General features: G+C 47.2%; 2 protein-coding genes across 2 annotated transcripts in view; one reads left to right on the top strand and one right to left on the bottom strand.

Moving 5' to 3' along the window:
• The window catches only part of LOC120956662 (protein O-mannosyl-transferase TMTC2), a 162,083-nt gene that overhangs the window by 49,777 nt on the left and 86,470 nt on the right, over positions 1 to 25,836 (top strand). Inside the window, exon 4 of the mRNA XM_040378329.2 lies at positions 19,429 to 19,984. Coding sequence (XP_040234263.2) covers positions 19,429 to 19,984 — 556 coding nt within the window. The remainder of the gene's footprint in view (positions 1 to 19,428; positions 19,985 to 25,836) is intronic.
• LOC120956663 (uncharacterized) lies at positions 20,018 to 25,310 on the bottom strand. The gene is made up of 2 exons (XM_040378332.2): positions 23,387 to 25,310; positions 20,018 to 23,069 (listed from the first exon to the last, which is right to left on the bottom strand). Exons 1-2 carry the CDS (start codon positions 23,622 to 23,624, stop codon positions 20,881 to 20,883), a joined length of 2,427 nt encoding a protein of 808 aa, XP_040234266.2. The 5' UTR covers positions 23,625 to 25,310; the 3' UTR covers positions 20,018 to 20,880.

Raw genomic sequence — 25,836 nt, 5'->3', positions numbered from 1 at the left:
GCACCGTCCTCGGGGCTTGTTTTTCTTGTTTTCCACAATCCACGGTCCGATATCCATACCGTATCGGTCAATGTTTGTACATTTGTGTCCGGCGCTGCGGCATGACACGGGAAACCACTTTGAAACTCAAGTGGCAGGTCAGGTTGAGAACTGTAAAACAGAGCTTGAGCGTGGTTTGACCCGCGGCACACTGAATTAAACAATGGCTCTAAAATAACAACCAGCGCGCGGGACGACCGACACGGATGACCTCATTTGGAGCGTAAAAGTGTGATGGCGTTTGCAAAACGCACCGAGTATCATCGAGTAAGGTCATCGTGTTGGATCAACAAAACCCAAACCCACTCACTGCACAACTGCTTGGACACACAAAAAAAAAACATATGCTCACCGACGCCGTTGCACCAGCTGCATCCGTTGCGATGAATTCATGCGGCAGAGACAGCTGCCACTCTTCCCCACGAAAGCCTCCCGCGGAGGGTTAATGATGGTGGTGGTGCCATTGATACATGCGTAACTACCCCATGGGCAACCATGGGAACGTTGCTTGGCAGCTCAATTTTTCATTTGGAAATTAATTACAAAATCAATACTTTTATCATTAATCAAAATGGTTTGCCGTTGGTACCATTGCGTTGGTGCGCGGCATCGATATTTACAACGAAAAAGATAAATAACAATAATAATAATAATGTCCCCATGCGCAAGTCGGCCAAGGGGACGTGCAGCATGTGCTTGCAGTTGTCACTTTGTCAGCGAAGGATTGTAATCGATGTGAGTGCTTCGCTTTCCCTCCCCCGAGGGACAGGAATACACGTGCGATTGCAGATGGTATAAATCATCGGATGGAAAATAACGATCGATCAAGCAAGCCGGAAAAACCACTGCCACCACCAACCACCCCTGGCCGAATGGTACATTGCCCCACCCAAAACCGAAAGCGTCCTGGGACAGGGAAAATTGCCATATTTCCATCAACCACGCCAGTTGTATACCGTTCGGGAGGTTGTTTTTTGTTCGTCTACAGTACAAAATGCGCGTTGTTAAATTTTATTTGACTCATTGAGCAATGTTTACCAGCTTGCGCAGTACGAAGTAAACACCATGAATGGTCAACAGCAACCACAATGTGATATGCGCAGTGTGTGCGTGTTTGGGGCATAATTGAGAGCAGTTCAATGTTAAAGCTTAATGATAATATTAATTTTTCTATAAGTGAATTTACCACCGAGCTCACACCTGAGCAGAATCGAGCGAATGATGTTGTTTGCATTTGCGCTGCAGTTGTGACGCTTTCCGCGAACGATTGGTTGTTTGTGCTGGAGGGGTCATTTTGGAAATCTATGTTCATTTGAAAATGTAAACGTGTTTTTATCAGTTCAATTTATTTATTGCTTAATGTTTCTCAGAAACTTGATAAACGATTTAAATTTTAAATTGTTAGAAATTCCGATTTACAATTTGAAAGTGTTAGAATAAAATCGAATGAATAATTGATTATTTCACTTACTGAAAAGTTTATTTACCCGTTGCCACCATATTTAATTTAAAAATGTTCATTTTGACTCCTTTTCGTACAATCAAATAGCCAAGCGACGCTTCTTTTCGCTTTTACACCACGAATACGGTACATCACTTACTGCAAAACCCTTTTCATCCGAACTTCATTAGATTCATTTAAGCTTCTTTGTGTTTATTTATGCGTCACGGCGTGGTTGCTCGTTTTTGGCTCGCTTTGCTTCGTCGACAAGAAGATTCGCAGCAGAAAACCTGCCTTTACGCTAATGGTATCCTTCGCCCACCGGCCTTCCCCAGTTTGGCATCCAATAACGTTCACGCTTCTGTTCCTTACATTATGCAAAATCTTCACCTCAACGGTTTAGCGTCCTTCTCGCTTGCCACACCCCGCTGCGGAACCGTTTCCCTCGACGTGCCACCCATCACAGTGTGTGTGTGTATGTGTATTTGAATAGAAGCTGCCTTTTTTCGCGTTAACATAATGGTCGGTACGGGTGTTCGGTGCCGTTTGCTTCCATTCTATTAGCGGCAACGACCATAGAATGGATGTAGTTGCTGCTGCTGCTGCTGATGCTGTTGTACTATATTGCGGAGATCGCCACACAAAAAAAAACCTCTCCCGGATCCCCGAATGCAGTAATGAAAGCGAAAGAGAATCCTTTCACACCGGCACCGGGCGAACCATGCACGATCGCGGGAATTGCGCAAAAAAAAAGAACTCACAGACTGCGCGAAATTGGAGAAGCTTGAATGGAGTGGTGGAACAAAAAAAAAACCGCGTGGAAATATTGAATGCCGAGCAAGCTCGAGTCTCTTGCCCAGGATCGGTCAGCGCGCCACCGCATCGGAACCTGCAACGTGGTTGCTTGTTGCTGTGCAGCTGCGTGTTGGCTCTGGGCGTGGATTAAATAACAGTAGAATAATAATTTATTACGTGCTAAAATTTTCTAAACCATACCAACCATCCTTTTCCTCGCAACGACGAACGATGACGGATCCATGGACAGCCGCTGGATCTCCCAGGGGAGCTGGTGTCTGATTATTTAGCTCACTCGCTAGAGACCAACCCGACATCCCATGTTTTTGCCGCCCGTAATGTTCGTCTCGCTTCACGGCGATGCATCTTTGTGTGTATGAACTTGAAGGGCTTTTTCTGTAGATGGATGCTGTGTGGCAACGGGTGATGCTGCTTCACCCGGGTTTCTCTAGCGCTGTGACAGCCGGTGATTGTAAGTCGAAGATGGACGCCTGAAAGCGAGTGCGATGACGATTTGTTCGAATGCTATTCCATCCCTAATCCTCTTCCAATACCCCGCAAATACCGTGTGCCACAAGCACGAGCTGTCACAACTTGTCACCGAGAGCTTTCGGGATGCTTGACTTGGTGGTAACGGTGGATGTGGTTTCGCACACGAGGCACGAGCGCTGGTGGTGCCGACCATTGGGCGGGAAACAGTTGACAACAGTGCGACAAACCGTGCCGTGTGGCACTGGAGTCCGATGATGCTATCGCTTCTTGTTGCCTGGGTGATGATAACCACTCGGGGCCATGGCGGGAAAGGGAAGAGTTGAGTGATATTAAATTCTTGACAACTTTCTAGGAAATGGTACACTTTTTGCTCACAATCATTATCGTTATAGCTAGACTGCTTGTTGCCATCAACAAACAGTGGACCGCTGGACGTTTTAGTGAAGTTAAAGAAAAAAGGAATAATTGTGCAATGAATGGGGAAGCTATTGATTTAGACGTACCTTGTGTTGTTGAATTGCTGGAAAATTTCTTCGGACAACTATAACAAGCTCATGCCATCAAAAGCCTTCGTGACAAGTTTAATACCTTTCTAATGACTCGAATTCCTCAAAATTATCTTTGATAAAAAGGACATCATCAACTATTGAATATATTCGCAAAGTTCATTGATAACCAGCAAGTCCTTGGAAATCGGCTTTGGCTTCACTTTTACGACCATTTTGCCGACTTCTGATATGACATTTTTGTCACACATCTCGAACAGTTGACATCAATGACAATATTGGATACTGTTCCGAGAAATCTGGCTGTGAGGTTGATATCATATATTGTAGGGAATAAGATTGCATCAAAAAGAAGCAACATTCTAGGAAAGGCATGCTACATCAATTCCATTTTCCTAGAATCTTAGTCGGAGAAACGAGAAATGATATTGAAGGCAACTATTTCTAATCCGTTGCTACTTCTTTCTGGGAAAATGTTACCCAAGCCACTTATTATCAAAAAGCATCGGTAGACCACAGTATTTGAAAGAAAAACAAAACTACTCTCTCGAATATTTTGGCCTCTTTTCCCGGATTAAATTACATTATTACTATTTCTTGTGGAGGTATTCCTGATGAAAATAAAAATATATGTATATTTATGAATATACAATGTCAAATAATTTAATAAATGGGACCTTATTAGAAGATAGGGAGTGAGTTCCCTGAGTTAATAATAATCCTCAAATCATTTAAACCTCATAAGACATGGCAAAGTAGAAACAAAGTCAATAAGATCCACGCATAAAATCCTCCCCTAGCACACATGTGTCCTGTTCTATGGCGTAACTGACATAACCGCACATAATAATAGTAATCACACTGATGGGCAAGGAATGTGAAACATCCCAACACAGACCAAAAGCAGACAAAAAATGCAGCACCCCATGGTCATGAAATGAAATTGACCAACAACAGACCACGTATACAAGAGAACCCGCTGTACAAACCGCATCGGACCGGACTGCGCGGGCACTGCGGTTGAAAGCTCGACGGTAGCTCCCCGCACGTCGACACGTCCAGATAGCATTTCACGCCGTCCCATTAAGCAGCGGCGCATTTTTGCCTAAAGTTTGAAACACGACACGGGTTCGCCGCCACATTGCAAAAGGAAAACACTCACCGTCTTCCCGATGGCCGGAAGCGGGCCGGAATCTGCAAAACAGCGCACACATAACGGTGTTTCCAAGGGAGGTTATTTCGTTGTTTGTGCTGAACTGGCAACCAACCTAATAGCAGCAGCAGTGTACAAACACACTCACACACAAAACTCCGTAACGATGACCGGACGACAACAGAGTGTAACACAACCATCAGAAATAATCTCATTACGCTCATCAATTTTCGCCCACAAATTTAGCTTCTCTGTTGCTTGGCAGTTAGACGAGACCGCACTCGATCCGCCATCATGAATGAGCCGAGTCCAGTGGTGAGGCAACCGTGTTGATGTTTCAATTGAAATGAGGCGAAAATTGTCTACAATTTACCAACCGAGAGATGCCGTTTTGTTGTGCCCTCCTCTGTGCTTTTTTTGGAAGCACAACATTTTGCCTGGCAACGGGCAATGATGCGTAGATTGGTGCTTCCCGGGGAACCCAGGAGCCACGCCAACATTACCGAAATCATCATCTTCATTATCATCTTTACTCATCAACGCTAGCGAATAGAGGATGTACAAAAAACAAGCGCAGGACGCAATGGACAAACGCACAGCCTCATTCTGCTCCTGCTGTCGCATTGGTGGACCGATCCGAAAGCGAACAAGGTCGAAGGCGAAATTGACGCTTAATATAGCGTACATCGGCTGTGAGCTGGGTTGTGATGGGAGACCGTTTCGGGGGTGGGCTGTTTTTATACTCAAAAGAGAGGTGAACGAGCACGCTCCTATCCTCCTCCTGCTCGACCGTGAGTGGTCACCAATAGCATCCTCCATAATGAACCACACAAAAACAGCTAGCCCCTACAACACGGTCGCTTGTGCTCGCACCAGCTTCGGCCAACTCGTCATAGGTTTGCATCATTATGGGCGTTGCAGGAGGCACCGCAACTGGACGCTGTGTGGTACGCCACCATCCATTTTCAGAAAGCTGATGAAAATTGCCTCCATTTTATGGATTCTTCTACCGCTGTGAAAGTGGCTAACACTACAAGATGGGGCCCACTCGTTGTTAATTTTGTGTTGTTCTTTTACGTAAAACCAACGAAAAAAACACCCTCCATTTGATAGCGCCTTATTACACGACCTTCCCCTACTGTACGGGCCACGGGTGTAAGTGGGTGCGGGGTTTTGATGGAAATTTTTTCGGTTAAGATGTTTCATCAAGCAGTTGCTCCTAATTATTTAGCACGAGTTATGCCATGGCAATAAAACTGCCCCGAATGGGTGTTATCTTGTGGCTCCTTTTCACCATTTGCTGTTAAGCCGTCCACTTTTTTCTCCCCCCGAACATTCTTTAGATCGTATCCGAGACGATAAAGAAAGCCCTCGGACGCTGCACTATAAACGTGGATTAACGCAAAGCGCCTTCACTCTTCCTTCTGTTTTGTTGCGTGTGTGTGTGTGTGTGTGTAAGTCCTTGTGGCCGCTGAGCTGGCCATAAATTGACCCTGTCCGAGCCATCACCAAAGGAATCGTGTTTCATCTCATCCCAGGTCATTAAACCTTACGACGTCTTGACCAGCACGCGCTGCGCGTACGATAAGGTTGCTACGGGAAGGGATAAGGGTGCAAATTGGACACAATTTTGGAACCGATTTACACCCCAACCTTTCTTCCAGCACCCAACCGAAAGCAGACACCGTGGGCAGGGCTAAAAGGAACGGATTTTCGTTGTGGAATTAGTTGAGATTAGAAGTGGTGGTGGTCTTCTACCCGCTTTCTTGATGAGTAAAATTTATGAACCACGGGCGAAGCCGCCATTTAAGGCCGTGTATGAAATGTGTGCAGTCTGGCATGTTTTCCCCCTTTATTTTTTTACGGCGCACACATTGCTAAGCCGCATGGGAAGCCATTTCGCTGCCATAATTGACGGACGACAACGGCTCAGGATGGATTGCTGCTGCTGCTGCTGCTCCTGCTGGCTGATGCTCATGTTTTTCCGTACCTCAACACAAATCCTGTTACAAGGCTTCCGGCCTGACGCAACCGGAGACGCAACCGGTACGGGTGCCGGTGTCGAAAAGGGCAAGAAAACCAGAACACTCGATACTCCATCGACGCCATATAATACCGATAGCGGTGGACGACGGTGGTTGGACGTGGTTAAGAAATCGTAAAAAAGGATTTATCGTCCAAGTCGGATGGTGAGACTGCGACAGCGAACGGTGCTAATTATTGACAAATGGCGTAAAATATAACAAATTCCTATTCGAGCAACACAAACTAAGCTGGTGGAGATGGAGAACTAATGGGAAAAATGTTTTACGATCAGAAGGTTCTACGAACCAGTGAGGCTGTGAGGACTTTCTTTAATGAGGATCAACTTTTTTTGCGTTGTTTTATTACGTCAACAAATTGGGGTTTATGTTGCCCTGGGATTTGGATCGTGGATGAACGTCTATCAGGTGGAGAGAAATCAAGCAAACGAAGCGAACTCGTAAAGCGAAATTAAACAGAAATTATTACAGAGCAAATCAAATAATAAATGGCAAGATTTGCTAATGTTGGTAGACTAAATAAGTAATATAACGATATATAAAGCGACGTACTGCATTTATCATAGACCATGACCCTTTTCCCCCAAGCCACTTCTCATTTAAACTCAATTTTGCGAATGATGCATTGCATTGCTGTAACTAAAATGTACATCAGAATGAGGATTCAGTGTGAAGAAAAATTACAGCACTTCCCGATATTGAGAACGGGTCATGCCAGAATGGCAGACATAAACAAGTACCCTTTGCTCGAGTCATTCGTTTTCGATCGCTGACTGGTGGAAAATAACAGAAACGTAGCAAAACAAAACCCCCCGGAGACTCCTTCCGGAGAAAGCTCAACAGATGATTTGTTTCATTCGCGTTCGCATAATGCAAGCAGTTCAGTAAAAAGGCAAACCCTCTGCTGAATGAGCACGGCTCTTGCCAAGGCTACAATTGCAATCTGAAACCATTCGAGCCAACCAGTCAGCTAGCGAGCCGTTCCGAGAGCATCTTGTTATCTTGTTGTTGTTTGTCTGGTTTCTGGTTCTTTTCATAGCGAAAGACAGAAGAAAAAACAACTCCCAACTTGCTGGCCGAATGAAAGCAACGTGGTCATTCGATTCAAACAGCACACGAGCTGGGAACAAAAACATCTTGCCATTTCTTGGCAAAAACAAAACAACAAAAAAACGAGGAAAAGATAGCGTATAGTATGTGCAGCGGGCCAGTGTGGCCACACGGTAAACAGTGTTGCTAAGAGTCGGAGCCATGTGCCGCTGCAGGTATTCTTTTTTTTAGCATTGCTTGCCGATCGCCAACCAGAACACTTTTCTTTGAATTCAACTCCTGTGGGTGGCTTTCAATCCTCAACGAGCTTGACTACCTGTTTATACGTGATGCTCTGCCCACCAATGTTAAAAAACAAGCAACCGGCGAATCGAAAGCAAGAGCAAAATCCACGACCCCCTTTTTGTTTGGATGGATTTGACCGGTATGTTGTTCAGTGCTTGGCCGCTTCACTTTATGCGATTGCAGTCAAGAAAATGGCAAACAGCGCTTTACAACGATCCGGCAGCGAGAAGCTGAATACGGTGCTTTGTTGTTGTTTCCTTGCATTTCACATCAATTTACTCTTTACACCAGCTCCAGTGTAGAATTGAGCTGAAATTCAAACGAACCACGAACCAGGCGGGCTTTTTGCAGTGTTTAGTAGAATTGGAACCCCCAATTTCGTGGAAAAGGCTGCGCAAAGTGGAAAACGTAAACAATTTCTTTGGAAAACGCGACGTAGAAGATTGAAACGTAATTTAATCGCATTTGGAAATGTTCGGAAACAAAGAAGTGCTTTCTACTTGGGCAAATGGAATGTCATAATAACATCTCCTTTTTGAGATCTAACGTTCAATGTTTTAAAAGTATCAAGCCTAAATTATACAAACTAAACATCTAACGACCTTTATTGTTCTTTTGTTCCTTGTTTCAGGTAACTAAAATGAAGTCTTCGAAAAACTTAAGCTGGTTAAAGGTATTTAAATGTCGTGGACCGGTTCGGCAAGAAGTTGCAAGACATTTTAAACCATCTTGCCGATCTGTCATACACTCTAACAAAGTTAAGCAACGTGTTTAAGCAGTTGAGCTAAACTTACACTATTTTGCCTTTCTGTTGTCGGCACTGTTTTGCCTTTCTGTTGGCATCAATTCCAACCGTCAACGATAACAAAGAAACGCGACGATCTACGTGACCCTTTAAATGGTTCAACCAACTATGTTGCTGCGCACGTTTCAGTGTTAATCCTTTGACATTCGACCATTACGTACATTAGGCTTAGTGAAAATAAAACCCCTTAGTGGAAATACAAGAAGAAAAAAACCCTACTTTCACAAACACACACACACATACGATTTCATGTCTGGGCTTACAACTTTTCCCGCTTGACTTTCGTCTAAAAAAAACCTAAACGTCAGCTTGACAAAATGTTGCATTTCAAACAACTTGGCTAGAGGTAAGAGGTAGGCCAACATTTTGTGCGGACGTAAGCTTTTTTACTGTGTCTCATTTTACACCATTGAAGCTACGTAAAGAGGTAGGGGAAGCCATACGCTATATAAGAATCGCATACGCTCACAAAAACAGAGGCGACCCAAAAAGCGAGGCCGTCCGTGGGACAATGCCTTGAAAACCAAATCGGCCAGTAAATGGGTGTACATGAGAAGCAACAATTTGATATTCGTCGTCCATACCCAATCCTCCACCAGGGTTCAACCCCTTTTGTGAAGCAACTTTGTGCCAGTTGGTTGCTTTACCGGGAGTTGGTTCCGCAAACAAGCCCCAGCGCACACCAGTCAAGCGACGGTGAACATGCTCGAGAGTTCTCCCTGACGTCGTGTACTGCCGTGTACTGGGCACGACGCCTGATGTCTCATCGGAATTCCGGACATTGTCACTAATATCCTGGCACATCCGTATACCGAGCAACCCCACACACACACAGAGCAGACGTCACCACGCTCTCAGCCCTCGGTCGGCATTCTAAAATCGTACAATGTTTGAAGAGCAACCGGTACCTGATTTTCAACAGTGTATCCTTTCGTCCTGAATCATTTTTTGGTGCCTCCATGAGGTGCCTTCCCAACCACACACTCACCCGTGAGCGAGCACACGGGCGCAAAATTCTTACCGGAAGAGCAGGAAAAAAACTGCTGAAAAAACGGGGAGAAGAAGTAAGAGGAAATACAAAGCATACACCACGTATGCTTTGTACCTTAACATAAACCATCGCACTGCTCGGAGTTCCAAGCATACACACCGAGCAGAACCACACACCCTGCAGCTGCCAACCCCGTTGAGCAAACAGAACCAAACACAACAAGTCATTCGAAACGGATGAGCAAAAAAAAGAAAAATCCAACGCTATCCCCCCAAAGCTAGGCTTCCGCTAACGCCGCTTGGTCCATTCGAAAGCTTTACCCGTGTGTGTGGGCCATTGCCTGTGTGAGGTTTTTGTTTTAACGCCCACTGCCATCACTCCGTTGCCACCAAAACGGCAAGCATCTTTTTATCAACCCATTGCCGGCAAGCCGTTTGTGGCTCGCTCGGTAACTTCGTAATATTTTTATTCAAAACACACCACCACACACTGTTTGTGCACACACACACACACACACACACACAATATGCATACCATTTTCTCCTAGTTTTTGTGCCTTATACCGTGCCGTCGCTCCGGAAGTAACCAGCCTGACTGGTCGGTTTTTCCAACTCGTTTACATTCGGGGTTGGAGAGATACTGCGAAAGTGAAGGCTTTCTATGAGGAAGAAAAACGGGCTGTGCAAAGGGTTACCATTTTTGCCACTTCATCGAATCTGGTTTCCTTGCCTGTTGTTTGTTATGTTTCCTGCTGAGTGGATGCTGCTGTTCTGTTGCATATGCAATGGACGCAAGCAAAAAACAAAAACAAAACAAACCAAAAACAAGCCAACACAACTACATTTCGGGGAGTGTTACACCTATTTCAGACGCAAGAACAACTCTTTCCTATTGCTTCACATAACATAGTCGTGCCGTTGAAGTTGTTGTGAAAGTGTATGCGAAATTCATCCAAAATTTTATCGAATTTAATAAAACATCATGCATCCATGATGCCGAGAGGAAGACGTGTGAATAATTTTGGCACGATCAATGACTCATGCAAATGTCATTCGAAGGAAGCTAACGATTGTCTAGGCTGTAAAGGTTGCATTAACTTCCAGGAATAATCCATCACAATTGCCTGCGTAAATGTATCTTTCATTTCTCTCCTAAAGATGTAATTCTTTTCAGAATTTCCCCTTTGCTCAAAACACAATAAAAACAAAACAAGTTTTCAGAAATCCTATCTTTACACTCGCTCACCACACAGACACAATGAGCAGTGCGGTTTATATCGTGCTGAAATGAACGCGAAGCATAGCATATCACATACACTTTCCCTTGGTCTATTAAAGTTTTTTTTTATAATGTTCACTTTTATACCTTTTTCCAACACAACCGCATGCATACATACTCTTTCGATCATCACAGAGCTGAAGGGTTCGTAATTTTACGAGTGAAACAAATATGCAACCATGCACGAGAAGGTCAACATCCAACACACGCAAAATATATATGCAAGCAACACTGTTGCCGGTGGCTTACCAAGCTTCATTACTCTCGATTCACAGCAGACACATAAATGAGAAGTGAAAGGTTAGCGGTATGGCCGCTTTTTACCTATGCTTTACAATCGTTGCACGATAGTTTGGTTTAAACCACAGCGCTTTACTTTTTTTTGTGATTCCACACACTACCACTAGTTTGTATCTGCTAGTAGAATAGAAACGAAAATAATCGTAAAAATGAATTAAAAATGCTTTTATAACGAGCAAGATCCTAATTACACGGTATGAATCTTGCGGTTGCAGTTGACTGACGAGAGTGTCCGAGAACTGAAGGTGCAAATGATGTCACCAAGGATGTGTGTCCCATATTCTGTCCCATGTTCGCACCGAAACCATTGCCGTTCATTTTATCTCTGCTATTTTTGTGATGGTGTTGTATCTGAGGATGGTTCATCCTGACATACGGGAATTTATTGATTGTTCCCACAACCTTCCCTATTAAAAGTAACTATAGCTAAAGCGTTAAATGAATGCAATTTATTAGAATGAAATAAATTTCACAAACATTCACCACCGACCCGAAGCACCGGCTTTGCCATCCGTACTCACCACCATTTTATTTCCGATTAAATTCTTCACACTACTTCCAGCTCGACCAGTTGTGTCAGTGGGCCATCTGGTCGAGAAACGTCTTCGAATGTTCTCGTTTTCCATCTCCCGGACACACCCTCATCGGGGACTGAGTCTGTTATTCTTCAGAATTTTAATGGTGTCGACTCGTTCCACCGCTGGCAATGTGTTTCCTCCGGTAGCAAGGAACGCGGAAATTAATTTGCGAATAATTAGAAATTCAATTACTTTGCCCGAGTAAGAGCGGACACAAATCGTGGGGTCCCGGCGGCCGTAAAAAGTTCTCCATTCGACGGAAAGTGGTGTGCAATCGAGCACAAAAAAACACGTGATCGGAAATCGGGATCGAAGCGGAAAGATGGACTTGATTTGTTCCCTACTTTCCTCTTTCCGCATTGGATGGGTGCTTTTAATTTTTCTGTCACCAATTTGGTGAAGTGGTCCTCCTTATTTCGAGGGACGGCATTGACAACCAGTGGTTGGGCGAGTTGTTGTGTCGTAAATGTGTTCCCTGTGGAGGGAAATGCTTATGTCATGTTGATTTGAAGTGGATAAAGAAGGGAAGCACAACATAAACAACATACAAATATACAAATACAAATACAAATTAAGATTGTGTTAAAAGACCAGTTGAATAGAAATGCAAATAACACAAGGGTATACATATTTTCACTTTAATCACGATTTCAGCAACCATTGACTGTCATCTTGGGGCGGTCCCATGGCACAGTCGTCAACTCGAACGACTCAATCACATGCCCGCCATGGGTTCAAACCTAGAATGGACCGTTCCCCTGAAGCAAGGATTGACTATCCGGATGCGTGGTAATGAATTAAGTCTGGAAAGCCTGTGTATAGGCTGGCATGTCCGCGTAGGACGTTATGTCAAATGGAAGAAGAAGACTGTCATCTTGAGACAGGATCCACACTAACCACAAATCCCTATCGAGTTCTCACCATGCTGGACATTGAGTCTTGGTATCGTCTTTCTTGTATCCTCTTCATCTTTGGATGAAAACTATTCATCTTCATTTTGCAAGTCTTAAAACAGCAAAAAGCTTAAATTTGATGCTGTAATTCTTGCCAATTTCTGGCTGAAACATGATGATACAACACATACTACTTTGCAACCACAACTACCTTCCGCTGCACAAGATATGAGCCGTCCTCTCGTTTTAATTCCTTCCATACATCTTGTCGGTAAGATTAGATGCATTTGGTTTTGGCATCGTAGCCAAGAGCATGATTTTCCTCCCTCAGTTATCTTCCTTTTTAGTGTATCCTTTCATCAATCTTCAGTGCAGTGACGATACGGTGCATCTTAAGTCCAGCTGCAAGACGGCTTTATCTCACCTAACGCTTTAGCTCCAACAGTGAATATGGAAAGAACTTTGAAGATATGTGTGTGTGTTCCTGACTTGCAATATCTATATAAAGCTTCCCAATGTGTAACCACAACCCACAGCTTAGGGTGCAACAACTTGGCTCGGGCTCTTGCCGACGTCTTCCGGAAGGGTTTCTGAAATGATAATGGTCTGAGTTTCAGCAGGAAAAAGGAAAGGTTTGCATCCGTGCAAGATATCATCATCATCATCATCATCATTGCAAACCCTCAAGCTTCTAAAGAACTCGTTAGTCAGTTGCTGGCACCGAGCTCGATGCAAGAACCGACCAGTTTTCTCAGCCGTAAAGCACACGTACAGGTGTAAAAACTAACCACACAAAACAGTACGAAGCGCCGGCGCAGGAAGCAACAGGAAGCTCACTGCTATAAAGCATCACCAATGAATGGCTACCCAGACTCCATCACAATGTCCCGTACGGGCGTGAGACGGGTTGTCTCTAGGGAGACGGAAGGGAGACAGATTTATGAGCATCATTATCAAGCGACAGCTTCAACTCTGGTTCATCTATACCGTACATCAAACCGGTGGGCGCAGTAGCTCCATTCCCAAGGCTCCATTACCTCATTTTGGTCAATAAACCGTCCATCTTACGCGTCCGAGACGAACCCTTCCATCTTTCGAGCAGTGCCCAAGACTGTTCCTGGGTTTGGTGGGCCGCTCACCCCCCTTTGGACGTTTGCTTGTTCCATAAATCTTGTTTGCTTTCCTCTTTAGCCTAGCGTCTCATTTTCACTGCATTTGACAGCCGCCTTTTCTTCTCGTTGCGAGGGAACAGCTAAGACGGGTACACAACGACGGGACGGGGACGTCTTTTTTGCCACCCAACCGTCCCTTTCATTTCTTTCCCTTAACGACAACAGCGTCCAGATTTCTAGGATAGGGCTATTAGCTTCATGAAATGGACCGTCGGCCCAACCAACATCACCCCTCCTTGCGCTCGAAAGCCATCGCCAGGGGATTGGTTTTTGCTTTTTGCTGCTCCCCGCTCAGGAGGTCCTCCGGCCAGCATTAGACGGCAAAAATGACCATCCCTGGGAGGGGGGGGGGGGGGGGGTGAAGGACGGCCGAAGCATTTAACTAAGGAGCGGCCGAGGAGGGGAAGAAAGCAAACCTTAAACGTCGAAACAGACTACACCGTAATGCATCATTGACAGTTTCGAGTGGAATCTAATCACGGCCAGCAACGTTTTAGATTACGCCACTAAGTGGTGAAGTGGACTCGAGCAGAACCACCGACGGTTCGCTATTTCATGCCCACACTTTGCACAACAATGGCCAAATGGGGCGGTCGATTTACAGACATTGCCTGGGCAGCGCAAACAATACACAAAGCATATGGTTCAAGTTTAATGGCTAAGTGTATTCTGTGTACTTAAGGTTTTGGAGATGCTTGAAATTCGACCAGAGCATCATCCTCTTCAGGAAATGTTCCAGTTTGGATTTGAAAAATCTTAAACTAATGTTAAATTTCATAGCTCTTCAACCAGTACTCTTCAATCATGTGGCTTTAAGGCTTCAAATTCTTCCCAACCATACCAAGTCCAGCAGCAACAGTTTAAAGTCCGAACCGGCAACCATCTGCCCGAAAGTATTATCACATTCGCCACCCACCAAAACCATCTGCTCGGTTCTCCACGCGGCAATACGGTGCTAATTTTCCATCCATTTGCGAACCATTTCCTTTTTTTACTCCCCAACCATGGGAAACCCGTCAGCTCGAGCGTCCGGTTTCGGTATCCTCCGGTGCATCCGGTTCGCTTGTCTCCTGCCCAGATTGTTTGCCCAGTAACTGACAAACAAAAGAAGAAAATAAAAAAAAAACAGCTCCAAAAGCGAAAACCTGCCGAAATCCTTCAAATAATCCCCTACAGTCCCAGCCCAGAGAAAACAAAGCTGGAAAAACGACAAACATTTGCCCCGTTTGGTCCGTGTTCGACATCCGTTGTGCTGGTCGTTGTTGCTTCAGTGTTTGTCAATTTAAAGGTGAATTTCACCGCCAGCCGACCTTCCCGACACGTCTGCGACACCGGAAATGAGGGGGAGAAGGTTACAAAAATACATCCCATGCGCGTGCTTTCGAAGCATACCAGACGGGCGCACCGACGATGGCAATGGACAACCGAATCTAAGGGTTTCTTCTCAAAAGGATTTTTGTTTTGTCTCCCTGTTTCGTTTTATTTCCTGTACCCAACACCACCGATATCCTGAATCGGTCGGTAAAGGTTAAAAACAGAACCATGTGGGTGTATAAAAAAATGAAAAACAAAATAAACCCCAGTTTTGCTCTTGTGCAAGCTCTTCAAGAACGGATTGCATTCGGTGCTCGAATCCGCTGCCAAAAACAAAAAAAAGGTAGGAGATCGAGTGTACTTCCCTTCCCAAAGCACAAAGACCGACCATGTGATTGTGTTTATTTATTTGCAATCTTGAATGCCATCATATATCTTACGAGCTGAAGCTGCTCTTCTGTTGGGTATCGTAGCTTCACCACCGAACGTACCGTCTGGTACCAGGCTGGCTTTGTACAAAGTCTTTTGCAATTGTGTTGCAAACTTTTTGCATAAGGTCAGCGCACCGCAATACGCGAGCTGGTTTGCAGTGATGCAGCACTCACAGGCACCCTCATTTCTCATCCGGCGTTTGGAGCACCGTTAGGGAGCAAGGAACAATGTTTCTTTGTTTCATGTCTATTGAATTTTTAGTTTTCCTTCTGGCTCCCCCGAAGTAGACAAACGACTGGCGTCGAAGACCGGGCAAGATTTATGTTGATCATGTAATGGCACCGTGCACTTGTAGTGAGTCGAGACGACCCCGACAACATCAAACACTTGTGCAGCCCACCGATGCGGACCCAACAAGCCACAGAAAGCGGGAGGTAATTCAATGTTCTTCCGTACAAACAACAGCCCCATTCTTGTTCCATTCTCTTCATTCCGGCACACACTGACTGGCGTGGATGAAAGGCATTTGCTGTCGGGTTGGTGGCCTCAACCTCAACCCGGACTATAGTTGGTCAGCGGCAGCTAGCCAAGCGCGACTTCACTTCGCGCTTTGAAATGGTGGTGCAGTTCCGGTGTGCGGTTTTCACTGACGACGTCCAAATCAGGATCATCCCGCATCCCGGTCAGAACTGTCCGTCGCTGTGCAGGCGTGGTGCAGCAGGTTGAATGGCGAGATTGAAAACCGCAAGTACCGTCGCCCTGTCACTACCGTATCATCAGCATCATCCCAAGCCAGACTTGGAAACTAATTAGCGACGGGTTGGTCTCCTCACACCGAACGGAATGAACTCGCGCGTGCAGGGTTTTGTGTGCGTTAAGCCTATCTCTCCATCTTGCCGACGGTAAACAACGGCAAACGGAAAACCGATTGTGTGCGTGTGCATTAACAATAGGGCGGGAGGATTTGGGCTTTCCGGGATGGGGAACCGCTGCAAGAAAATCCACAACCAAACCTTCAACCGTCGCCAAACTGCGCCTCCGATGGTATCACGTCATGACGCACAGCATCAACCGCCGGTTGATGGGCGAAATTCCGTACTGTGTGCGTATGTGCGCGATCAATTTAAGGGCACCGGAAAGCTTCCTAAATCGCGACGTCGTCATGCTTGGTTCCAAGAACCGAGAGGCCGATATGAGGGTGGTGTAGCTCAGCCCGCACGGCAATGGCGTTGAGAGTAAACATATCTTTCGGGCGGCAAAGGCGGCACTGTTTGATAAAACCCGACCACCAGTAAAGGATCTCCATCCTTCTGACCAGCAGAATGTGTGCAGCCCGCACAATTGCACGACGTTCTCCATTTCGTTCGCACATATTCAAAAAAAAAGTTTGGGTATGGGTGCACTGTGGGGATAGGTAAGCTATTTCAATCACGCATTCCTGGGACAGGAATTTTGACAGAGCGGAACCCTCGCCTTCCCGAAACAGTGTCCCACGGGCTCCAAAAACGGAAGCAAAAGCTTGAATGTCATTGTGAGCTACATTTTTGGGGACCAACATTCCGTTTTACGATGGGTAACTTCGCGCAAGAAGCGGGTGATGGTGGCCTATTATCATCCTACAATCTTGCAACTAAACGGAGTGGAGACTGCTTTTTTGTTGTGTTCATCGCTTGTCTCATCTTTGTTCCTATAAAGCGAAGCAATAAAATCTTTATCACATCACAACGCACCGAGTATTATTGGAACCGTGTTCCGGTTTTGTGAGGCACTGTACAGCCCCTCCAGAAGTCACTACACTGTTAAAAGCGGAACGACGCCAGACAGCGATGTAAGGATGCAACTCGGGAAGCTCATGAAATGCACAAAATAATAACTCGCCCATTTTGCATCACAGCAACGGTCGGAAAGTAATATGCCAGTTGCAGTAGTGACGCACGACACGCACACAACAGGCAGAGCTGTAGCGCTGTTGGCCTACCGTTATTATTGCCCTGGCCCTGGCTAGCAGGCGTCAATGTACGGTGGGGCTGTTGGATAAAATATGTTTATCAACTTCCAGGGCCCTCCCAAAGGGTGCAGCGAAGGCCGGAGATCGCGGTACCAGCGGTAATGAATTGATCGTGTGCAGTGCAGCGCGTGTGTGTGTGTGCATGCGTGTGGGTGCGGTTTTGGAAGCCGAGCCCTGAAGTACGGTTGAAGTACATCGTAATGTGAAAGTTGATGGCGTTGTGGTTTATCGCTCGCAGCAACAGCAGCAGCAAGATGGTTTGGCGGTTGGTGGAATTGCATATCCTTTTGCTTCGCCGAAGGGGTGGGAACAATGTAGGAGCATACGTGGGCTGTAAAGCCTCCATTTGGGGGAGGCAGGGCGCAATGAAATGGAAGCGAACGTTAATAGTCTGCATGATCGATTAGTTTTAGCATACCACTGACAGTGGTGCGAAGGAAGGATCGGTTCGGGTTCGGAGGAGTTCGGGTTGCAGCATAATGTCTCAACTTTCACTCACCAGCATCGCTGCACAGGCCGTGGTGCGTATATTGCGCACCGATAACGTCGATTTCATCGCGTCATGAATATTTCGCGCCAAGCTGCCGCTGCTGCGTTGAAGAATGGTTGTCCACGTGTTCAGAATTTGGGTCACCGTTGCAGCGGCGGGATGAACTGCAAAGTGGGATGAACGAGGTGATTGGCGTTTGGATAAGTGGCTTCGTTGTCAGCGATATTAACAAACGGATTATCGAGCGAGTGCAACAATGCGACCGCATACGCACTAGGATACGCACTACCAGTGATGCGGGAGTGATTGCGCTAATGCATGCTAGTGGGTGGGAAAGAAATTAATAATGAACAGTACATTGAGCGTACGGAAGCAGTTATAAACATGCATCTTGTTGTGGAGAAGAATGGAGCAACTAAAAATGCTACTCACTAGTCCGTAGTCGGCAAACATTTGCCGACCAACATCGCTCGTTCTACAGTGGGTACAAAGTTTGCTGTCTGTCTCTAAAACTTGCTATCTGTCTGTGTGTGTATGTATAGACATTGTGGTATAATCTACAAACGAAGCATAATCAGTAGGATTGCCGCTTTCCTAATCTCTATCTCTTTCTTTCTCTCTCCACTCGAAGAATGGTTAAAAGTGTTCAAGCGTATTTATCCAAAGCACGTCCTCCCGCCCAGTTAGACTCTACTCGCATCGTCTCTACTCCATTCCACACACAAACACACATACAAAACACACACAGCAGTCGGAAGTGGATTTAAGCTTCTAATGAGAAAATAATTGTATCAAATATGCGCATGGATTATACTTTATGGTTTTAATTTATAAATGTTGTCGTTTCGCCGTACCAGACGCATACGCGCGTTTCCGTGCGACCACCGTCGAGCGCCTTGGCGTCTTCTCAGTCGCTCGGAGCTTGCGAGTTGGCAATAAAGTGGAGTGGAGCCTCACTGGTAGAAACCATCGGCTCGGGCGGTGGGAGGACATTAATATGCATGAGCGCAAAAGCCGCTTCCTTCAGGGCAGTTCCTGTCCTGCTCACTCCTTTGTGGCAAGTGTTTCTTCTCTTCCGCGAACGGTTCTCTGTATCGAACGAACGGCGCGTGAATGTGAATAATGCAATTGCAGCGCCGTCGTCGTCGTCGTCTGGCGCGTCGTCTTCTGCTAATTCGATTCCGTCATTAGTGCACTATTAGTTAGTATCTAGCCTGTGTGTGTGTGTAAGTGTATGTTTGTGGATGTATTTGTGTACAATACGCCCGGAGCAGCGGCATCGCGCACCTACCTTTACTCCCAACGTTCACACCCAACCCACTGACGTTTTTCTTCTTCACTTCTCTTCTCCTTTTTTGTTGCAGACGAGCGATCCTTGGCAATCCGGACGTGCTCGGTACGGGCAGCTGGTCGCAGATGCTGCACAACGACTTCTGGGGCACACCGCTCGTGGACTCGGGCTCGCACGGCTCCTACCGGCCGCTGTGCGTCGCCAGCTTCAAGCTCAACTACCTGCTGGACGGGTTCAAACCGTTCGGCTACCACCTGGTCAACGTGCTGCTGCACTCGCTCGCAACCGGGCTGGTGGTGAAGCTGGCCCGCCACCTCCTGCCGGCGGGCCGGTCGGGCGTGGCCATCGCCGGGCTGCTGTTTGCGGCCCACCCGATCCACACCGAGGCGGTGGCGGGCGTCGTCGGGCGGGCCGACCTGACCGGCTGCATCTTCTACCTGCTCGCCCTGCTCGCCTACATCCGGCACGTCCGGTGGCGGCAGTGGGGCGACCGGCGGCAGTGGCTGGCGCTGGCCGCCACCGTCCTGCTCGCGGCCGCTGCCCTCCTCTGCAAGGAAACGGCCGTGACAGCTTTAGTGGTTTGCGCGATTTATGACATCATAAAGGGATACGCCGGATCCAGAGATAAGGTACGGTCCTGCCCACACTTTCCCACATCCCGCTTTTCAGCTCGTAGCCCTCCTCCCGCCTGCCTGCTAGCTGGTGCTGAATGCGCACTGTCCCGGGAATATACATTTAATTTTAAATATGCTTTATTTATACCTCGGGCCGCGCAGCGTGTTCACTGTGCCACCGTCCAGCTTCCACTAGAATGCCAGCAAGGCCTATAAAATAACGACTCATACCGTACCGGTGGGCTTGGAACCGAGGTAAGGGAGCAAGGAACTCCCAGCTTCCACTCTGCGAGCACGAGTGGCATTTGCAATCTGCACCGAGAAGAGCAGCAGCAGCAGCACCATCAAGCCCGCTGCATCCCAGTGTCGGTTCGGTGGATTGTTTTCCACTGTGTTGTCGTTACTTCCACCGGTTACCACGCGTTAGCTGACAATGGTATGTCGGCTCCGAGGGTTTGTCGGGCACTGTTTCTGCCGCTTTCCACCTTTCCCCGTAGCTAGCGTGTGTTTATGACATTTTTGCAGTGAAAAGAGAAAAATAGCACAGCATAGTAAAAATAACTGGCCAAGCTGTATTGAAAGCTGTGGGAATGCACAAAAAACGAGATGAGCATTGTTGGAGAATGCTTTCAAGCATTTTTATTTCACTGTGGCACGCCCTCGAACACAAACACGCTACGACACATGGGCAGGACAAAGAGAGACGGTGTGATATCTAGAAACTACATAAAGCGCAAGCATTCAGTCAACCATTTCCCTATCTTCAATGTATTTAACGGACGCTTTTGCAGCGGCTTACACATGTACATAACATCTCAGACAGCTCGTCTAACCCCTGGGTGTTGAATAAATAATCGATGTAGAATAAGCAATGTCCCCCTCCTTCAGTGTACCCCCCCAATGCATCTCCCTCAGCAGTTGGTGCGCAGTGTGCAGTACTGCGTATCGGCACAGTACAGCAGATCGGCCGGGCAAGCCATCTTAAGCTTGATGAACTTGTTCGGGCTCTTCCGGTGGCAGACGTAGTAGTTGCTCTTGTCCATCGGGTCCGGCATACGACCCTCCAGCCGGCAGCGCGGTACCTTGCGCGCCGGCTGCTTTGCCGTGGACGCTTTCTTTTTAACCGGCGACTCCTTTCGCAGCTGCCCTTTCGAGGGCGCCGTCGGACCACGGTGGTCAGCCGGCGAGGGCAGTAAGATAACTTTCTCCCCCGAAGATGACGACGGTGACGATGCACCATTCCGGCGCCGCAACCTGTTCGCCTCGAGCCGTATCATTTCCACGTACTTCTGTGCCTTCCGCAGCTCGTGCTTGATCTGGTCGACCTGCTGCCGGCTGCCGGCTGCCGACACCGGCTTGTGCGTTCGCAGCAGTGGCCGGTGCAGGGCCGGCGGTGCCATCGCCTTCTGGCACGGTTTGTACGAGCTTAAATCACACATGCGAGAGTTCTTGTTAAATGCCGTCAACGGTGGACAGGTGTACGATTGGAACGCACCGTTGTGCGGGTTGCAGATGTAATAGCGGAAGCAGTCGGTATTGTTCGGCTGCCGGCTGCCGACCATGCACAGCACGACCGAGATACGCTCATCGTTCGGGTTGGCATCGACCAGCGGCAGCATGCTGTCCTTGTACTGCTCGTAATCGAACGTCGCGTCGCCGAGCGTGAACAGCTTGCGCTTGTACGTCGTATCGGCACTGGTCGGGTGGTCGTCATCTTCCTGCGAGCTGTCATCCTGCTCCCCGTCCGTCTGCCGGTTGGCGGGAAGTGGGAGATCCTTTTCCAAATCATCGTTACCGTCAGCTTCAATCGATTCAATTGACCCGGGTGTCTTGAGCCGATCGTACCCGTCATCGACGCTATCATCATAATCGCTAACTGGTGAATTGATGCGCTGGAACGCTGGCCTTAAACGGTGCAGGTATGACAGCGGTTCACTGAACCGGGAAGGAGGAATCCTTAAGGAGGGTCGGGAATTGGTGGAATAATATGAGCCCGCGGGAAAGTCATTTATCAGCATCGATGATTGCTGGGGCGTTGGATTAAGATACGAGTGGTAGGTTGGAGATGGATAGCTTGCCCGCACCGGCTGGTAAGCATCCTTTGGCACGAAGCTATTCCCGTAGGCATCGTAAAGTACTTGCTGCGGTGGGAAGCTGTGAAACATCTGTGGCTCATTAGTGTCGTTTGTTCTTAAGGCATTGTGTGGCATTGCGCCATGATCCCAATTAGATGAACTCGACCCGAGCGTGGTTGGATTATAGTTCGACGGAAAGCTGGCTTTGAGCGGTTGCTCTGTAGTTGTTGGCGCTTGCGGCACATTCGGCACAGGAACGGGGTTAACCGAGATCGGTATCAGTATCGGCTTCACGATTGGTTCTTTTGCTTGTGGAGTTGCTACTGGAGCAGCTGGGGCTTGCTTTTGATTCGCAATCGCTTTTTGCGAGATGTCCAAAATGCTCTTGATGATCTCCTGCATTCCCGGGGAGAGATTTAGTTTCGATAAAGTGTCCTCCGTTTCGGGTTCCTTCTTTTTAATAAGCTCTTGCACTGGAATAGCCGGTTGGTTTGAAAAGTAGAGCTCGTTGCTTGGAATTCGCGCCATTTCATTGAGCTGCTTCTGCTGGCTCACTATCTGCTTCAGTTGGTCCAGATAGTTCTGCTCATTCATCTTCGGTGGGGACGGTTTGGCATTAAGCTTTAGCGCGTTCTGCGTGTCGTAGTATGCTAGAAATGAATCGAGCTGTGAAGCGTTCAAGCTTCCAGATGTCCTCTCTGTTGATGTTGTTACACGACCTGAAGCTTTAGTGCTGGCAGTGGTGGTTGTGATGAGTGGAGTGATCGTTTGAATTTCATCACGTTCCCCACTTCCATCGCCGCTTGATTCAAGATCATTCTGATCCATCTGGAACGATCCATTCGATTTGGTGCGATCTTCTTTCGATGTTCTGGATGTCTGAGTTTCCTCCGATTGTTCCTCACTGCCAGAGTTGGCAGAGTTTGACGCTAGTCCAGGAACGTTAAGATTATCTATTCCGTACACATTCTCGTCACTGTGATTTCGTTCACTCTCCGCCGATAGATCACACTCCCAATCGTTATCTGTGGAGGGAAATAAAAAGCAAAACCAAGTAAGCATAACGTTGACGACCACTTTCATTCGACATGCTTTAGGAGCTTCACACATTCACTAGTGCTCGCATTGGCGGGGATTTCGTGCTCATTCATATTTAACGTCTCATTAGCACGGAATCATTCAACGCGCTATCGCGTCGTGTGACCTGCATTGGACTACGCGCAGAGAGCTGCCAAGTTTAACTTATCGCACATTTAGAACTAGATCAGTCGATAGGTGCACAACTGATCGACGGCTGGTTTAAGAGGTTGGCCTAGTTTCGTGTGCAAGCAACAGTACTCACCCGGTACGACACACGTGCCAAGCTTGTGCAGATATACGAGACCCTTCTGGCACTGGGTCGCAACCCATACGTGGGCATCCTTTGACAGCACAGTGCAGCGATAGTACTGATCGCAGCGTGTCATATGTGGGCGGGTTGCTTTCGGGCATCCTTCCTCCTGGACGGTAAACTGTTGCGCTCCGGCTAGCAATGCATGGAATACAAGCACTAGCACATAAAAAGAGTGCAATTGAGCCATTTTTTACCACTAATCACATCCAACAACCAATCTTTTGCAAAAATAGATGGATCGATCACTGTTCAAACACTTTTGGGTTCGTTGTTTGCGTATTCCACTTCCTTTCACCTCACAATCATTCTCTTTACTTTAGCCGCAAAAAAAAATCCGTTCTCTTGTGGTCTTTTGTGACCTTACCGGACGCGTTCTGCGGTCGCACTGATATTGACCACCGCCGGAACAGCCGCAACGACTTCTGCGCGTATTCCCTCGCACGCTGGTGCCAAGTGAAGAAAGCAATTATACGCCCGATCGAGTGTGCGAGACAAACAAACGATGCGATTGGCGTGCCAGCAAAAGACACCGGTGAGAACGGCATCGAACTGCGACCAAAGTCACGAGTCACCGGGAGGTTGAGAATTGTTGAGCCATCTTGTTTGCCTATCACATTATCACATCTTCGAACGGTGTGTGCGTATGTGTGTGTGTGTGGAGGCAACATTTCGTCTTGGCCGCTTTCACGTCGGTCACACTTTCACTGTTTTCACGTTGTCTAGACCATTTATCGTGACCTGCTATGCACTTTCCAAGATGTAGGCCGACCGTAAACGTCTTCTTTAGCGACTGTTGGAAGTGCGTTGGATAGCGTTAGAGCGTGTACAAAAACTACGCAGCAAGAAGCAAAAATGGCATCGCAAAAACTCAGCAACTGCGAATGAAAACAATAACGGGAAGAGGGATAACGACACACCAATGCTCGCCAGAAGAATGCACCATAAGCACAGCTGTATCGTCCGCCTGGTGCCCATAAATCTTTGCGCTGCAGTTCCGCGCAGTGTGTGTGTGTGTGTTGCATCAGCCGCACAACAATAAGCGCTGCAGCTTCAGCTCAGAAAGAGCAAAATCCACTCGCGAAACATTGTCCATTCTATTGCATTCCATTCTACAACAACAACAAAAAAAACAGATAAAATGTCACCATGCAAAACACCGCATACCACAGACTCTCGCACACGCCACAACACGGACTGAGGCTGCAGGCAAATGGTGCAGCATGAATTCAAAAGACAGCACCGACGGTGCACAAAAGCACAAATGCGGCAAGGTGGCTCCGGTGGTATCTTTCCCATTTGCGCCCGATTGGCAGCATGAAGTGACCGCACACAGACAACCGGAGTTCGACGGATGCTGGCAGGTACAGTCTACTGTACAATCCCTTGGCTGCCATACATAACGGACAGGGAAAGAAGTCTGAAAGAAAAATTGTACCACACAAGCTTTTAGCAATGGAAAATAATGTTGAAAACCCTTTATTTTCGTTGTTGTTGTTGTTGTTTCTTTCCCATGAAACGTGAATCAAAAGCACATCTCATTACACGCGGATAACATTATTTGCAGCATCCTGCCGCTTTGCAGCAAAACACCCCACGCAGGAAGTACACAAATCACGTATTGAAGGTTCCTCAACAGCCTGGAGCAACCGCTCCCCAGGACGGGGCAAACAGCCGTCCATCCCCACTCCTCATGCCGAGCACGGCGAACCGTTAATCAAAATCATTCAAAAGTAGTAACTCTATATTCTTCTCAAACAAACAAACGCCGCCACCCTCACAGGCGCAACCCTCGAACCTCGATGGCACGCGGGAAAAAAGGTAGTGCAACAGGATATATAAACGTGAGTTTCTCCGACTCCTCTCACACACTGTGCGCTCCGTAAAGTCGGTGGTTTGCCGGATTTTTTCGTTTCGTTCGTCTCTGTCCCTGTCTGCCTGTCTGTGTACGTGCGGATGTTATATTTGCTCATCCGCTCGGAATGGAGCGGATACGGAATGAAGATGATAGCGACAGCTGAATGAAACTATTCAAAACCTTTTGGAGCCATTTTCAGGACACTGGCACGAACAAAATGAAGGAGAAAAAAAGACGGCACTACTGCTGCTGCTGCTGCTGCGAGAATAGCCAGATAGCGAACTCCAATCACCGGATGGAATGGTAGGAATGAAGTTGGAAGTACGCAAAAAAAAAACACAAACAAAAAAACAGGCACCACGAGCACTCGAGCTCCGCTCAGAACCAACCCCGGGCGGTGGAGAGCATACGAGAGAAGAAAGGACACGAAGAGCACATTCCGGAGGAATAATCAACGGCACCATTGATCAAGTGCGCTGCAACCGATGCTTTTGTGTTTGTGTCCAGAATCTAGAAGCTGAAAGCTGGCGAAGGACCACGCCAC

Source organism: Anopheles coluzzii, chromosome 3 (assembly GCF_943734685.1).
Source record: "Anopheles coluzzii chromosome 3, AcolN3, whole genome shotgun sequence".
Taxonomy (NCBI): Eukaryota; Metazoa; Arthropoda; class Insecta; order Diptera; family Culicidae; genus Anopheles; species Anopheles coluzzii.
Note: the sequence above shows the minus strand (reverse complement) of the source record. Positions and strands in the feature narration are given on the sequence as shown.